An 18405-nucleotide genomic window follows, 5' to 3' on the forward strand; every position below is an offset into this window, starting at 1 on the left:
TGCATTCTGGGATGTGTAGTGACTCTGTGTCATGTCCTGTGCCCATTCTAAATATAAAAACAACTTTGTTTGAAAATCCAATTAATTACGCTGTTTATGATGAAATATGTTCTATTGAATAATATGTTTTTTCTGTCATGCTGTGTAGACCTATTTCAGGGATGGCCAACATTGAATCGGGTGGGGGCAGTTGTTTGAAGTTTTTAATATAATATCTGAGTGAGACAGACTAACACAATCAATGGGGCCCCTGTTGGTAATTCGACCATGAACTAAGTTGGGTCAGCTGGACGCTAAACTAATTTAACAATCTAAAAAATGTTAGCTGACATGGTGGGCTAATTGACTGACTATCTGTGACTGTACTAACAAGAGAAAAACTGTTGATGCCCAACCAAATTTCGAAATGGCACCTTTTGTATTCTACTATTCTAACTGGCAGCAGTAAATTGAGACCCCGAGCGAGTTTTTTTTAATTGTATTTTTGGGGGGAAATTGATCCGAGGACTTTCAAAAGTGGCCAGTTGTTTTCCCCTGGCCGATTTACTTTACCAAGGAAAATAACATTTCATACTGAGTGGAGACCTATAAACTACATGTGAAAGGAAACATTATTCCAACAAGTGTAGGACAACAGAACTATGGACCATCAACACTAGAAATATGTTTTATTCACAAATCTCAATAAATTAATCCAAAAACAACAACAGAATTCTAGGTTTCCTTTTATTTACATAATTATACAAAAATACAGCTTCATGATCAAAGTAATACAATTCTGTGTTCAATATATGATTGTGGAGAGAAACAGCAGTAAGCTACACAGACAATAGGGAAATGGATTTTGCCAATATAAAGAACCCACAAACCCACAGATGGACTGTATTTTTCTATCTTTGACAGCAAAAGAAAACTCTGAGAATGTTCACAATACCTCAAAAAGTATAGCAGGGTTAATTTCCCCTGGAATAAACTAGCTGGTCAGTATCCAACATGAGAAATATTACAGTTGATGTCATATACACTTGAGAGATCCCTTATGTCTTTTCACAAAACATATTTTTTAAAGAAATTACATTCGTTTGCACTGATGGTGCAAGAAATGTCCAAATGTATTAAACAAATGTTACAGTGTTATTTTCATTGCAGTGCTTTACAGCTTGCTTAATTTATCTTCCAGACATGGACATTTGATAAATAATCTCTGATACACATTAGCTAATAGGACTATCATAACATTGACACTACAGATGTAGGACCTTAATTTGAGCCAGTTTGCTACAGCAGAAACATAATCCTGCAGCAACAGGAAATGTGAGTTATTATGTGGATTATAATTAATGACAATTTTTGTAGCGGTTGATCCATTTTTCGTAAGCGAAAATCAAGTCAAAGTGGAAATTACAAACTTCAGAAGCCGTTTTAAACCTCAAATGCAGTACAAGTTTTAAATTTCTCCTGCAACAGGTTGATCAAATTAAGATTCTACATCTGTAGTTCGGCACCATCTTTATTCTGCTGTGAGTGTGACGCAAAGACACTAATACTAAATTACTTTGGTTACAGCATCGGTACAACTACATCACGAGCTTCAGTGACGTTTCCCTTTTGCTGAGCAAATCTGTAATGTACCTCAGCACAGAAAACCAACCAAACATACAGTATAACAACTTAGATTTGTACAAGTATGCTGCATCCTTGCACAGGAGGTTGGTGGCACCTTAATTGGGGAGGACAGGCTTGTGGTAATGGCTGGATGCCATTCCATTTGCTCCATTCCAGCCATTATTATGAGCCATCCTCCCCTCAGCAGCCTCCACTGCGTCCTAGGTCCCAATAAATGAATAGGTGCACTACACATAGAGAGAGAAGCACAAGAAGCATGCATTTAGAAATTGTAGCAGATAATTACAAGCAAAGAGAATAAAGGTGTTTTGCTCAACTCTAGGACAACATGACGCAATGTATAGCACAATAAAAACACAGAAAACTCAACAAAGTATAGCCAAGGTTGTCTACACGTATGCTTAACTTGGGCAGGAGCTCACCGGAGCTGAGTACCGGCACCTCACATTTTTCTACTGCTTGAGCTCCTGTTCTTCTTATAGAATATTAGCTGAAAAGTATTGTGGAGCTCCTGCACCTAAATAAAAACAGTACCAGCATGTAAAATGAGTACCGGCACCTACTGTATTTCAGTCCAAGTCAAGCACTGCTGACAATAAAGTAAAAAATAATGTGGAAATACTACATACTACAGTAAAAAAATAACCCTTTTTAATACAATTGTACAGAATAAAAACGTAACAATTTAACTGATGTAGCTAACATGTGCAAGAACACTTTCAAGAAATGAAGTGATTGATTCCCACTCAGTGGTGTATTTCATTTCCACTGGTATAAAAACCTAATCAATTCTCTTTCTCCTCAGGTGAAAAAAGCTCACTTTTGTGTGATTGCACCAGGCAATATAAAAACAGTTCTATATTTTTGCGACAAAAGTACAGACTACTAGTTGACGATGATATACAAAGACATTGAACTTCCAGAGCCTGATAGCTTCTGCATCAGATGAGGCTGCATGTCAATCATCTAAAGTGGCTTCCTCTCCATCGTTACAGATCTAGTAATATTTTGTTTATTAACACAGGCTAGTTGAAAGCAATATGGAGAACGCCTACATGGAATTAGTTTTCACCGGTCCAGTTTTCTGTCACGTTCCTGACCTGTTTTCCTTTTTCTTGTATTTATTTAGTTGGTCAGGGCGTGAGTTGGGTGGGTTTGTCTATGTTTGATTTTCTATGTTGGGATGTTTGTGTTCGGCCGGGTATGATTCTCAATCAGAGACAGCTGTCAATCGTTGTCCCTGATTGAGAATCATACTTAGGCAGCCTGGGTTTCGTGGGTGTTTGTATCTCGTGTCAGTGTTCGTGCCACACGGGACTGTTTTCGGTTTGGTTACGTTTTGTGTCTTGAAGTGTTCTGTTTTACTTTCATTAAATAATGAACACTAACCACTCTGCGTGTTGGTCCGATCCATGCTCCTCCTCGTCTGAGGAGGAGAACGACTATGACAGCCGTTACATTTTCTAAAGTCAGCAATGACGTGGAAAAGAGACAAGGAAGCCACTTTACACGACTTACATGAACCCTAAGATGCATGAAATGACTCAGGGAACGACAAGATCCCTGGAAGAGTCTTGGAAGTCATATAATGAATGATTGGCTATGAGACTGAAATCAACAAGAGTGATATCTGATCCAAGAGATAGTGACCCGGGATCATGTCAGTGATGGTGACCCTCATCCAATTTGAGTTGAGTTGAGCTGCCTCTTCTGCTGCCATCATTCAATGAAATGTTTCTGACAACAGAAGTTAGTTGTTGCAACATGGGTGGTCATGTCCGTTTTCTGACCAATGCCACAAGTGGAATGATTTTCGGTAAATCACACAGCATTGACTAGTCTGGGAGGCGTTTCCCAAAAGCTGTAGCTAACGAGGTACTATTTCTCTCCACAACTATAGACCCAGACCACTTGTAGAACAGAAAAGTGCTTTATTCAATTAATTTTGCTCATTTAGACAGGCAGACCAATTCTGATATTTGTTTCACTAATTGGTCTTTTTACCAATCAGATCAGCTCTGAAAAATATGTGATGTGAATAGATTTGATCTGATTGGTCAAAAGACCAATTAGTGGTAAAAATATCAGAATTAGGCTGCCTGTCTAAACGCAGCTATAGATTTTTAAACACATTTTTATGAAACTGTAGCTACTGTAATTTGTTAAGAGAAATTCAGAGCCACCCCACTGGGCACAGAAGTCCGTTCAACGTCTAGTTTTGATTTACATTTGGTTGAGTTGTTAACTAACGTGAATTCAATGTGAAATCAACAACAAATGTCACCATTTCATTGGATTTAGCTTAAAGGTTGGGTGAAAGAAATACGAAATGCCCTTACGTTGATGACTTGTTTCAAATACAATCAGTTTTCCACATTGATTCAACGTCATCACATAGATTTTGGGGGGTTGAAATGACGTGGAAACAACGTTGATTCAACCAGTTCGTGCCCAGTGGGATATAAGCCAAGAAGCTTTTATGAAACTCACCCTTGGCCTGATCAGTTCTCCTTTAGCCCTTCCCTTTAAATGAGACAGATCTGACCAATTAACTTGACTTGAGTCCTGTTTCATCTTGACTGTTGGGCAGTGACAAAGGAGCACCATAAGTGTAAGTATCCAGCACTTTTCTCTCACAGTCTGTAAAAAAAACAGAAAACCCCACAACCACACATGGTCGCTCTCAGAAGTCAGAGTCAGCATCCATAAGCTCCTCCTCCATCAGGTTGGTTCTAGAGTGGATCTGCCCCCACTCCGCCCTCCTTTGACCCCCATGCGACCTCCCCACGTAGTCTGTCCTCCCAGACACCCCTGCCATAGGCGCCACCTCCCCGGAGTAGTGGAACGCTCCATTGGGCTGCCAGAAGCAGTGGGGTGGTTGTTGGGGGCGGCAGCGAGGCCCCAGGCCGAGGTCCTCTGGCAGGTCGCTGAGGGAGAGGGGGTTGAGGTCAGGGTACCTGCTCCTCTGGCTAGAGGATGCCCCCAGGGCTCCTCCGTACCTCTCCTGGTAGGGCAGGGGATGAGAGGGCCTAAACTCAGAGTAAGAGCCTGGAAGGACGTCCTCAGCTTCCTCCTGGTGCTGCCTCAGATTGGCCACCAGGCTCCTGTGGCCGGGCAGCTTGGGTAGCCGTGGCACCGAGCTGGTGCCAAACTCTCGCCGACGGTAGCCCTGGTGTTCGGCCAGCTCCTCCAGAGGGCGCGCCTCCTTATTCCTCTTCTTCCTCTTCTTCTTCCTCTTCATCATCTCAGGGGAGATCTCCGCCTCCACCATCCACAGCTTGTTCCTCTCCTCTGGCGGTGGAACTGGGTGAAAGAGCAGGGTGAGATTCAGACTCATAGTGGTAACATGGTAGCAGGATTAAATCAGACTGGTGGCTGAACTGACAATTCTGTAGCCCGGTTATAAAATACTGAATACTGCCATTGTTAGTGCAGCATTCAGTCTGGCTTAACCAGGCTAGTAACATAGGCCCTGTTTGAATCTGTACATGACTGGATAAGTGAAAGCAAAGGCCTTATCCCATTGCTTTAACCAATCCAACTGTCTACGACCTGTTATCGTTTCAAGAAAGAATGCAATGAACTCAAAGAAGAGTGCAGATGTCAGACAATGTCAACAAGCAGGTGGCAGCTCTCACCAGGTGTCCCTGTAGGGGTGACAGAGATGTCCTGCGGCAGAATGGCGCCCCTCCTGGCCACCATCTTGGTGACATGCTGGGCCCAGGCTGAAGACATCTCGTTGGATGGCTCCCCGTTCAGGTCAAAGTTGATGCCAGCTACCAATGAGAAAGAAGACAAGACAGCTCAACCATTACTATCCATTATACAGTAGAAGAGCTCAGCCATTACTATCCATTATACAATAGAAGAGCTCAACCATTACTATCCATTATACAGTAGAAGAGCTCAGCCATTACTATCCATTATACAGTAGAAGAGCTCAACCATTACTATCCATTATACAGTAGAAGAGCTCAACCATTACTATCCATTATACAGTAGAAGAGCTCAGCCATTACTATCCATTATACAGTAGAAGAGCTCAACCATTACTATCCATTATACAGTAGAAGAGCTCAGCCATTACTATCCATTATACAGTAGAAGAGCTCAACCATTACTATCCATTATACAGTAGAAGAGCTCAGCCATTACTATCCATTATACAGTAGAAGATCTCAACAATTACTATCCATTATACAGTAGAAGAGCTCAGCCATTACTATCCATTATACAGTAGAAGAGCTCAACCATTACTATCCATTATACAGTAGAAGAGCTCAACCATTACTATCCATTATACAGTAGAAGATCTCAACCATTACTATCCATTATACAGTAGAAGAGCTCAACCATTACTATCCATTATACAGTAGAAGAGCTCAGCCATTACTATCCATTATACAGTAGAAGAGCTCAACCATTACTATCCATTATACAGTAGAAGAGCTCAACCATTACTATGCATTATACAGTAGAAGAGCTCAACCATTACTATTCATTATACAGTAGAGCTCAACCATTACTATCCATTATACAGTAGAAGATCTCAACCATTACTATCCATTATACAGTAGAAGAGCTCAACCATTACTATGCATTATACAGTAGAAGAGCTCAACCATTACTATGCATTATATAGTAGAAGGGCTCAACCATTACTATTCATTATATAGTAGAAGAGCTCAACCATTACTATCCATTATACAGTAGAAGAGCTCAACCATTACTATCCATTATACAGTAGAAGAGCTCAGCCATTACTATCCATTATATAGTAGAAGAGCTCAACCATTACTATGCATTATACAGTAGAAGAGCTCAACCATTACTATGCATTATATAGTAGAAGAGCTCAACCATTACTATCCATTATATAGTAGAAGAGCTCAGCCATTACTATGCATTATATAGTAGAAGAGCTCAACCATTACTATCCATTATACAGTAGAAGAGCTCAACCATTACTATCCATTATACAGTAGAAGAGCTCAACCATTACTATCCATTATACAGTAGAAGAGCTCAACCATTACTATCCATTATACAGTAGAAGAGCTCAACCATTACTATCCATTATACAGTAGAAGAGCTCAGCCATTACTATCCATTATATAGTAGAAGAGCTCAACCATTACTATCCATTATATAGTAGAGCTCAACCATTACTATCCATTATACAGTAGAAGAGCTCAACCATTACTATGCATTATATAGTAGAAGAGCTCAACCATTACTATCCATTATACAGTAGAGCTCAACCATTACTATCCATTATACAGTAGAAGAGCTCAACCATTACTATCCATTATACAGTAGAAGAGCTCAACCATTACTATCCATTATACAGTAGAAGATCTCAACCATTACTATCCATTATACAGTAGAAGAGCTCAACCATTACTATCCATTATACAGTAGAAGAGCTCAACCATTACTATCCATTATACAGTAGAAGAGCTCAACCATTACTATCCATTATATAGTAGAAGAGCTCAACCATTACTATCCATTATATAGTAGAAGAGCTCAACCATTACTATCCATTATATAGTAGAAGAGCTCAACCATTACTATCCATTATACAGTAGAAGAGCTCAACCATTACTATCCATTATATAGTAGAAGATCTCAACCATTACTATCCATTATATAGTAGAAGAGCTCAACCATTACTATCCATTATATAGTAGAAGAGCTCAACCATTACTATCCATTATACAGTAGAAGATCTCAACCATTACTATCCATTATACAGTAGAAGAGCTCAACCATTACTATCCATTATACAGTAGAAGAGCTCAACCATTACTATCCATTATATAGTAGAAGAGCTCAACCATTACTATCCATTATACAGTAGAAGAGCTCAACCATTACTATTCATTATACAGTAGAAGAGCTCAACCATTACTATCCATTATACAGTAGAAGAGCTCAACCATTACTATGCATTATATAGTAGAAGAGCTCAACCATTACTATTCATTATACAGTAGAAGAGCTCAACCATTACTATCCATTATACAGTAGAAGAGCTCAACCATTACTATGCATTATATAGTAGAAGAGCTCAACCATTACTATCCATTATACAGTAGAAGAGCTCAACCATTACTATTCATTATACAGTAGAAGAGCTCAACCATTACTATCCATTATACAGTAGAAGAGCTCAACCATTACTATTCATTATACAGTAGAAGAGCTCAACCATTACTATGCATTATATAGTAGAAGAGCTCAACCATTACTATGCATTATATAGTAGAAGAGCTCAACCATTACTATCCATTATACAGTAGAAGAGCTCAACCATTACTATCCATTATACAGTAGAAGATCTCAACCATTACTATGCATTATATAGTAGAAGAGCTCAACCATTACTATGCATTATATAGTAGAAGAGCTCAACCATTACTATGCATTATATAGTAGAAGAGCTCAACCATTACTATCCATTATATAGTAGAAGAGCTCAACCATTACTATCCATTATACAGTAGAAGAGCTCAACCATTACTATCCATTATACAGTAGAGCTCAACCATTACTATCCATTATACAGTAGAAGAGCTCAACCATTACTATCCATTATACAGTAGAAGAGCTCAACCATTACTATCCATTATACAGTAGAAGAGCTCAACCATTACTATCCATTATATAGTAGAAGAGCTCAACCATTACTATGCATTATACAGTAGAAGAGTTCAACCATTACTATGCATTATACAGTAGAAGATCTCAACCATTACTATCCATTATATAGTAGAAGAGCTCAACCATTACTATCCATTATATAGTAGAAGAGCTCAACCATTACTATCCATTATATACAGTAGAAGAGCTCAACCATTACTATCCATTATACAGTAGAAGAGCTCAACCATTACTATCCATTATACAGTAGAAGATCTCAACCATTACTATCCATTATACAGTAGAAGAGCTCAACCATTACTATCCATTATATAGTAGAAGAGCTCAACCATTACTATCCATTATATAGTAGAAGAGCTCAACCATTACTATCCATTATACAGTAGAAGAGCTCAACCATTACTATCCATTATATAGTAGAAGATCTCAACCATTACTATCCATTATATAGTAGAAGAGCTCAACCATTACTATCCATTATATAGTAGAAGAGCTCAACCATTACTATCCATTATATAGTAGAAGAGCTCAACCATTACTATCCATTATACAGTAGAAGATCTCAACCATTACTATCCATTATACAGTAGAAGAGCTCAACCATTACTATCCATTATACAGTAGAAGAGCTCAACCATTACTATCCATTATATAGTAGAAGAGCTCAACCATTACTATCCATTATACAGTAGAAGAGCTCAACCATTACTATTCATTATACAGTAGAAGAGCTCAACCATTACTATCCATTATACAGTAGAAGAGCTCAACCATTACTATGCATTATATAGTAGAAGAGCTCAACCATTACTATCCATTATACAGTAGAAGATCTCAACCATTACTATTCATTATATAGTAGAAGAGCTCAACCATTACTATCCATTATACAGTAGAAGAGCTCAACCATTACTATTCATTATACAGTAGAAGAGCTCAACCATTACTATCCATTATACAGTAGAAGAGCTCAACCATTACTATGCATTATATAGTAGAAGAGCTCAACCATTACTATCCATTATACAGTAGAAGAGCTCAACCATTACTATCCATTATACAGTAGAAGAGCTCAACCATTACTATGCATTCAGTAAAAACCCCAAAGAGGTTATTTATATAGTAGAAGGCTCCCTGGAGTCCCCTGCAGTGTTTCAATAACTAACAGTTCATACAGTCCCTCCAACATAAGCAAGCATGCTGGCCACAGCCGCCTCAGTGCTTACATTATCTGATGACTCAGTCATTCACTACTAGTGTCAGACAGACTTCTCAATGACATTCACTGCCAGTGTCAGACAGACTTCTCAATGACATTCATTGCTAGTGTCAGACAGACTTCTCAATGACATTCACTTCTAGTGTCAGACAGACTTCTCAATGACATTCACTACTAGTGTCAGACAGACTTCTGAATGACATTCACTACTAGTGTCAGACAGAGTTCTCAATGACATTCACTTCTAGTGTCAGACAGACTTCTCAATGACATTCACTGCTAGTGTCAGACAGACTTCTCAATGACATTCACTACTAGTGTCAGACAGACTTCTCAATGACATTCACTTCTAGTGTCAGACAGACTTCTCAATGACATTCACTTCTAGTGTCAGACAGACTTCTCAATGACATTCACTTTTAGTTGTAACATTGAAGCGTAGTGGAATCTCCATTAATATCAGCCAGGAGTTCCTCAATGATAAAAAAAAATATGGCATTTCATCTGCATAAAAAAATATATATTTTGAATGTTTGAATTTTCAGTTCAGCACTAAAATGTGCCATTTCCCTGAGAGGCATCCAATTCAGCCTTTGGACAGCTCCTTCTCCGGGTCTTTGGGGTCTTACCTACTGGCCCGTCATGGGAGACAGTGTGCATGCTGAAGGACAGCTCCTTCTCCGGGTCTTTGGGGTCTTACCTACTGGCCCGTCATGGGAGACAGTGTGCATGCTGAAGGACAGCTCCTTCTCCGGGTCTTTGGGGTCTTACCTACTGGCCCGTCATGGGAGACAGTGTGCATGCTGAAGGACAGCTCCTTCTCCGGGTCTTTGGGGACTTACCTACTGGCCCGTCATGGGAGACAGTGTGCATGCTGAAGGACAGCTCCTTCTCCGGGTCTTTGTGGAGCTCCTTGCGCTTGGAGAAGGCCTTGGCTATCATCTTGCTCTTCTTTATCCTCTTGGGCTCATCGTCGCTACGGCCGATAACCCTATGACAGGAACAACAAGTAGATAAATGACAATGTGACAGACAATGTTGACGTATCCCTTGACGTGGCAATCACGGTAAATTGTGCAGACATTAAAGCTGAAATCCGTACTTGGTGAAACTACCACGTCCGTTTGAGATACTACAACAACCAAGAAGTTGCATCAAACAACGAAGATTGTATTTTTTCGCTCAGACATCATTGCAGGTGCGATAGAACAGCATAGTATGTACTGAAGAAAACAAAATGTCTGTGATGCTGGTACTCCTCTCCTCTGTTTCATCAACAAAACAAAAATAATAACAAATGCGCCGGGGGCGAACAGTGGCGCTGTTTCACCTTATGCGGATTTAAGCTTTAATACTCAGATAATGCTGTGTGAATGCCTCAGAGATAATAAAATGTGTAACTCCATACTTGGAATATTGTTGTTAAAGTTCATGTACTATTTTCTTACCTTTTATCTACAAGACAACAACTTTTTGCTACAAAGGGACTGCCGCCCAGTCTAATTTTCTGTGTGTGTTCTAAAGGAAATGGCTGCTTACTTGCACCAGGTGCGTTTCCAGATGAGGATAGTGGCCTTGGTCCACACCCAGGTGCTCATGGCGATGCCCGTGCCGAACATGGAGAACAGATTAATCTTTTCCACCAGTAGACTGGGACGGTTCTTGATAGTACATTCTGGGATCGGCTTGTTGGTCTGATGAGCGATCGTCACATTGGCCTCGCACCTGTTCAAAACCAGCGCAGCGTTCATCAATCAACCCTCAAGAGCTCTTTTTACACAGGCAGTTGCATTTTCTGTGGTAAAATACTCGACATACCCACACCCACTGTAAAGCTATATAAATGGGGCATATTCACATACTGAACTGTTGACATTAACCAGTTGTTTACTTGTTGAGACAGGAAAGAGAAATTTACATTTCTGAGGTGAAATTCATACCAGTCCACTCAAAGTCAACAGAGTGGAGAAATAAGGCTGCATTCACAGCACAACAAACCGGTAGGGCTGTGGTTACCACCAGTCTCAACAGCATCATCTGCTGGGAATCTCCCACTACCCCATACAACTGAGGGCATGTTCCAATACTCTTAAATCTCCCACTACACCATACAACTGGGGCATTGTTCCAATACTCTCAAATCTCCTACTACATCATACAACTGGGGCCATGTTCCAATACTCTTAAATCTCCCTCTACACCATACAACTGGGGCCATGTTCCAATACTCTTAAATCTCCCACTACACCTTACAACTGGGGCCATGTACCAATACTCTTAAATCTCCTATTACATCATACAACTGGGGCCATGTTCCAATACTCTTAAATCTCCTACTACATCATACAACTGGGGCCATGTTCCAATACTCTTAAATGCATATTTCCTTCCTCCCTTCCTTGAAGTAATCCCTCGTCTGTCATATTGGATTGATGTAAGGAAACTTTCCAAGGCAAAGCTTTTATCAATTATGTCATGTCATATATTGGTGATTACTCCCATGTTCTGAGAAAATATATATATATATATTTTTTTAGAGTATTCCAAAAGGGCCCAGAAGTCCTTAGGTCCTCAACACCTGTTGAATATAGTTCCGGGTTACTGTAGGCTACATGAGGAGAAAAGGAACTCACAACACATATTCTCTGAAGCTCTTCTCCCACTCAGCCTGGTTGAAGAAGTCATAGAAGTGGCAGCCAAACGTGATTAAGACAAAGCCAAACGCCAGGAACCCAAATATACCTGATGAAGAGGAATTACACAAATGATTGGGGATATTTGAAATGCCAGAAACCTCAGGAGTCAGGACACAATATACTTTATATGAAGATAAAACCAAAGTGTTATATAACATATATCGTGCAACAGAATCTACAGTCAATCTATGATGAGGCAATTTAAGTGGCTTTATCAAAGGTTTATTCTAGCATGCTATTGTAGCATTTTGGGGGGGGGGGGGCAGTGCTAGGTCTAACTAGGATCGCCTGACCCAAAGGCAGTGGATCTAACCACTGCTCCAAGAAAGCTAGCTCCCTTGTGAAAGTGGTTATCTGTCTTTTCAACACTAGCTAGGTTTGTTACACTGTTATGCCAGTGGTTTGGCTCTGGATATCTGGTGATTTACAGCTAAGGGGTCATACCAAGTCTTAGCATTGTTTCGTTGATTTTGCTCGCTGCCTTCTCACTCAGAAGACCTGGGTGGTTACTCTTGATGGAGAACAATGTCATGACTCCTGCAGACACAAACAGAGGAAATCACTTTGGGAATGTCTGTTTATTTGGTAGCGTTTAAATTCTGAAATATGAAAATGTCTCGTTTTTGGGTTTAAGAGAACTCACCTCGTATGAGGAAATAGCCACCAATGACAAGCACAACTCCAATGGGAGCCAACACAAAGCCAGCACGGTAGCGGTAGTTCTTATAGCCCACGAAACAGATCCCACTGACAGAGTCTCCGTCCACCTGTGTCAAACAACAGAGAACAGAAACGCATACGTGTTTGAATGGCATAACGGCATAAGAGATAAATCATTTGAAAAACAAGAAATTCTGAGTCATTGTCTTTCCATCATGAAAGACAATCATGAAAATAAATAAACTGTAGACACTGTTTGAGATTACCCTATTGCAAAATAACACAGTAACACTTAACTTGAAGCCTGCTGGTATAAAGCATTAAGATTCAGTTACAACGCATTGTGAGACTTGTCATAAGCATGTATAATGTGTTATTATCATAATTATTATAAATCGCAAATCACAGAAATTATTATTTTCAATGGCTAAAATAAATGGTAGGTGTTCCATACCTCAGCAGTGGCTAGAATAGCCACAGTGAGGATGAAGGGGACGGACCATGTGACCATGTGGAAGTATGAGGTCTTGCCCGAGAGAGGCTGGTGGGTGGTGCCCAGGGCCTTGAAGGACGTGTGCCAGGCGTAGGTCAGCATGACGAACCAAATCACCCCAGACATCAGGGAGTAGTAGACGAGGCTGAAGATGATGACACACGACAGAGTCTCGGTAGACCTGGATGGAGAGAGAGAGAGAGCGAAGGAAGTTAATGACTCAATTATTTTTAAGTGTACACTGCCATTGCATTGGCTGTATGGGTGTTATTAATTGTCTGAAAATGTCAATCAATCAGCCAACCAATCAAGTTTGAGAACTAAAGCGAACTTGTGAAAACGAACCTCCTGACTCCTGTACTAGCTAAATACAAGACCCACGAACCTCACCAGAAGATTCAATAAATACTCCTTCAAATTGTATTTTCACATCTTATCTCATAATACTCCCACTTTCTTTCAACCCCTTCAATGTGTGTGTGTGTGCGTGTACAGTGTATGTGTATGTCTCAGGGGGTTGGGTCAGAAACAAAAACCACAACTGATTGACAATAAAATATGAAGTGTTCTCCTTCACTTACGAGGGCTCCCCTAAACGCATGGTGTTGTCACTCTTACACACGATCTCTTTGCGAGCTCCATCCATGAACTGAGCCAGCCAGCCGATACTGCCCATGAAGAAACAGGTATTGATGTAGAAGAGGATGACGGCGGGGTAACGGTTTGAATTCTTCCAGTCCGCCAGAAAGGTGGCCTGTGAAAGGAGAGAGGGAAAGAGAGGAGAGAAAAGATGAATATAAATGGAAAACACTTTTTGCTGTCCTTAGAAAGGCCAACTCACTGAAACACATAGTTCTCCACGAATTACTAACAATATCAGATAATAAAAAGCATTGTTTTGACAACTTCTGTGAAAAGCAGTATGAACCCATTATCTGAACAAGAATGGTATGTGTGTTACAATACCAGTATCTTCATTCCATTTGTAATCTCAAATATAAAAGCTAAAAGTCAAGTCAAAAAAGTTGTTGCTAACAGCTGCAAGTTACACTTGGAATTATGGGTAATGTTGTCCACAACACTGCCGTGTGAAGCTCACCAGAGTGAAAAAGGTGCAGAGCAGGGTGACGGTGCCGAACACAGCGATGTAGGCGTGCATGTCCGAGTGCTCCTCGTCGGTGAACAGGGGGTTGTTGCACTGGATGCCGCAGCCCTCCACATCTTTGTACCAGCTGGCCTGAACGTCTGTCTTCACCAGGGGGGCTTCGCAGTGTCCCGACGTGTTGAACTTCAGCTTCTGCACCTCGTTCTGTCTCACCATGGACGGAAGGCACAGTGAGCTCATAATGTCACTCTGTTTGGTCTATTTTTCATATGAGGCATACGCCTCAATATTATATAGTATTTTATAAACTGGGTGGTTCGAGCCCTGAATGCTGATTGGCTGACAGCTGTGGTATATCAGACCGTATACCACGGGTACGACAAAACATTTATTTGAACTGCTCTAATTATGTTGGGTAATCAGTTTATAATAACAATAAGGCACCGCAGGGGTAACAAAATGTGCAAAAGTCAAGAGGTCAGAATACTTTCTGAATGCACTGTATATAATATATTATAGTATTATATAGTATAATATCGACAGTCATTTTATTCTGAAAAACAATGACACTAGCCTGTTGACTAGATGGGTGGCTCCATGGAGGGGCCACCCACTGGGCACAGACTACAACTCAACGTCTACTCCACGTTGGTTCAATGTCATTTCATTGAAATGACGAGGAAACAACGTGGAGTAGACCAGTGTGTGCCCAGTGCTGAAGCCCCCTCAATAATTGGCCTATAACCCCATCTGGACACATGCATAGTGAGAGCATCTACCATACCGTGCAGCCCATGGGGTACTTGTCCGTCTCCTCACACTTGAGGAAGTTGGGCCAGCCCCTCTCCTGGTCCACGATGCTGCAGGGGCGACGCGTAGCCTGGCACAGGTGCTGGCTGGGAAGCTCCACCTGCCCGTTGTCACACTTTGGCATGTAGACGGCACACAGCAGGGGCTGGATGACCGCCCAGCAGCGAGGGGCGTTCCTCAGACCTGCATGGGTGAGAAGGGAGGTGAGGGACAATAATGTAGCTTGGGTTGACTTCAGTAGACACCAAATGGATGAGAATGCTCCTAAACTGAGAGAAATTGGCAGGTAGGTACCATAAGAAACACTCATTTTCGTTTTTCTGCAGTGAAACATTTTGCTACGGTGTGCCCTAATGAACACGAACCTGGTGCTCCAGCCTGTTTGTGCTTTATCAAACTCCTCTCTGGGTTTGTTCATTCATTGTCATGCCAACTATCTAAGTACGGTATGATATGACAACTATAATAGTGCTGGCTACAGCATATACAGAATGAGACCAGTCTGGATAAAAATAATACACATTCATCACTTCAGTGTGGTGAGGATGATGATCACTAGGGTCAGGAGATAAGTAGGACCTGGATGTTGATGATGGTGGTCACTAGGGTCAGGAGATAAATAGGACCTGGATGTTGATGGTGGTGGTCACTAGGGTCAGGAGATAAATAGGACCTGGATGTTGATGGTGGTGGTCACTAGGGTCAGGAGATAAATAGGACCTGGATGTTGATGGTCACTAGGATCAGGAGATAAATAGGACCTTGATGTTGATGATGGTGGTCACTAGGGTCAGGAGATAAGTAGGACCTGGATGTTGATGATGGTGGTCACTAGGGTCAGGAGATAAATAGGACCTGGATGTTGATGATGGTGGTCACTAGGGTCAGGAGATAAATAGGACCTGGATGTTGATGATGGTGGTCACTAGGGTCAGGAGATAAATAGGACATGGATGTTGATGGTGGTGGTCACTAGGGTCAGGAGATAAGTAGGACCTGGATGTTGATGATGGTGGTCACTAGGGTCAGGAGATAAGTAGGACCTGGATGTTGATGATGGTGGTCACTCGGGTCAGGAGATAAATAGGACCTGGATGTTGATGGTGGTGGTCACTAGGGTCAGGAGATAAATAGGACCTGGATGTTGATGATGGTGGTCACTAGGGTCAGGAGATAAGTAGGACCTGGATGTTGATGATGGTGGTCACTAGGGTCAGGAGATAAATAGGACCTGGATGTTGATGATGGTGGTCACTAGGGTCAGGAGATAAATAGGACCTGGATGTTGATGATGGTGGTCACTAGGGTCAGGAGATAAGTAGGACCTGGACGTTGATGGTGGTGGTCACTAGGGTCAGGAGATAAGTAGGACCTGGATGTTGATGGTGGTGGTCACTAGGGTCAGGAGATAAATAGGACCTGGATGTTGATGGTGGTGGTCACTAGGGTCAGGAGATAAATAGGACCTGGATGTTGATGGTGGTGGTCACTAGGGTCAGGAGATAAATAGGACCTGGATGTTGATGGTCACTAGGATCAGGAGATAAATAGGACCTTGATGTTGATGATGGTGGTCACTAGGGTCAGGAGATAAATAGGACCTGGATGTTGATGATGGTGGTCACTAGGGTCAGGAGATAAGTAGGACCTGGACGTTGATGGTGGTGGTCACTAGGGTCAGGAGATAAGTAGGACCTGGACGTTGACCCTGACTGGGATTGGTAGCTGGGTCCAGTGCCTTTCAACTCAACACCTCAGCTGTTACGCCAAGAGCTCCAAACCTCTTGATGAGGCAGCTAGCGTTACAATATCATGCACTTGGAAGGTCACTAGTTGTGTGGTCTGTTGTTTTTCCCATGGTGGGGGTGGGGAGTGGGGACGGGAACCACTCTACAGATCAGCTGAGGATTAGTGGAAGGAAACTCAGGTTGATGGCTCACTAATGAGTGTTTATGTATGTGCAGGAATATCTAACACGTCAGAGAATCTTTTATTTTCCTTTCTTTATTTGCTCTTAACCCCCATTTCCTGCAAAAGTCCTATTCCCATGTATTTGGTAATTACAAAAACTATCCATTTGGAGGGGCCCCCAACATTTCATTGCCTAGTTAACAGGCTATACTATACCAATTAACCTACTGACCTCGCATGTGACTATAACCAAATCTACCATAATGTTTAATAGCACAGTGTAATACATCTTATTACATAAATATTATATAGTGCTACTGTTTTTACTTATAATAGAACATTATGTTTATGTCAAATGGCAAGGTTAAGACTAAATAATCACAAGCGAAAGTTCAATGAATAATCACTAGTGAAAGTTCAACGTATAAAATGCATCGATTTTATTTTACGTTTCCTTTTGCAAATGACAATATGAGCATCTAGATTTTATCCGATGCTAATAGAGGGAGTGGGGTCTGCACTTAATAACACAACACAAATGTATAATACGTTTGTCAATTAATTTAATTTCAATTACAGTAAATGAACAACATGACCCCTTTGTACCTATGCTTATTAACCAAATACAGGCTTACCAGACCACATGGCCAACTTCTCAAATGCTTCGTCTTGGGTACTTGAGTCTTCAGCCAAGACAAGAGACGTGTGCGTGTACGGTAGTGGGGACCCAAGACATGTATTATACTTCAGCACTTCACATGTTGTAGTTTTCTTGCAGAAATCATTGAAAATTGTTTCGTTTCTCTGTACCGTTACCGCATGAGTAGCCAGAAAGGAGGCAGCCCAAACGCAAAGCATCCCCAACACACCAACAATGGCACTCCAGCCATGGGAAGACATCTTGGAGATTCAACGGTGCAACTTTGTTTCCAGGAATTAAAAAATGATACTTTGTATTCCAGTAATCTAAAAAGTAACCGTTAATAAAAATAGCACGAAGTGCTCTTGTTCATTTGATGCCGAATGTAACATTATGATACAATGAAACGAAACGTTTTCCCAGTTTTCACGCAGTCCCGAACTTTTTCATTTAGCATTTTGTCGTATAATCCTTGATTTATCACTGGAATTCCCTACACACAATCCGATCGCCACCAAAAAACGAAAAAATCCATGCATGATATTCAATTAAAATCAAGTGGAACTATTCCTTCCGCTG

General features: G+C 41.1%; 1 protein-coding gene across 1 annotated transcript; it reads right to left on the reverse strand.

Annotated features, from left to right (window-relative positions):
- Positions 1-3718: 3718 nt before the first annotated feature.
- LOC120032283 (smoothened homolog) lies at positions 3719-18405 on the reverse strand. Its single transcript, XM_038978298.1, has 12 exons — positions 17822-18405; positions 15250-15458; positions 14460-14669; positions 13942-14114; positions 13322-13541; positions 12851-12974; positions 12652-12744; positions 12145-12253; positions 11051-11236; positions 10354-10502; positions 5265-5402; positions 3719-4929 (listed from the first exon to the last, which is right to left on the reverse strand). Exons 1-12 carry the CDS (start codon positions 18084-18086, stop codon positions 4310-4312), a joined length of 2496 nt encoding a protein of 831 aa, XP_038834226.1. The 5' UTR covers positions 18087-18405; the 3' UTR covers positions 3719-4309.

Source organism: Salvelinus namaycush, chromosome 38 (assembly GCF_016432855.1).
Source record: "Salvelinus namaycush isolate Seneca chromosome 38, SaNama_1.0, whole genome shotgun sequence".
NCBI lineage: Eukaryota > Metazoa > Chordata > Actinopteri > Salmoniformes > Salmonidae > Salvelinus > Salvelinus namaycush.

Bases quoted from the DNA above. Each gene is read 5' to 3' on its own strand.
- LOC120032283 (XM_038978298.1), bottom strand. From the start codon at position 18,086: ATGTCTTCCCATGGCTGGAGTGCCATTGTTGGTGTGTTGGGGATGCTT. The intron at 15,459-17,821 runs GTAAGCCTGTAT...TCACCCATGCAG, and splicing joins GAAGTTGGCCATGTGGTCTG to GTCTGAGGAACGCCCCTCGC. The intron at 12,975-13,321 runs GTATGGAACACC...TGTTTGACACAG, and splicing joins CTATTCTAGCCACTGCTGAG to GTGGACGGAGACTCTGTCAG.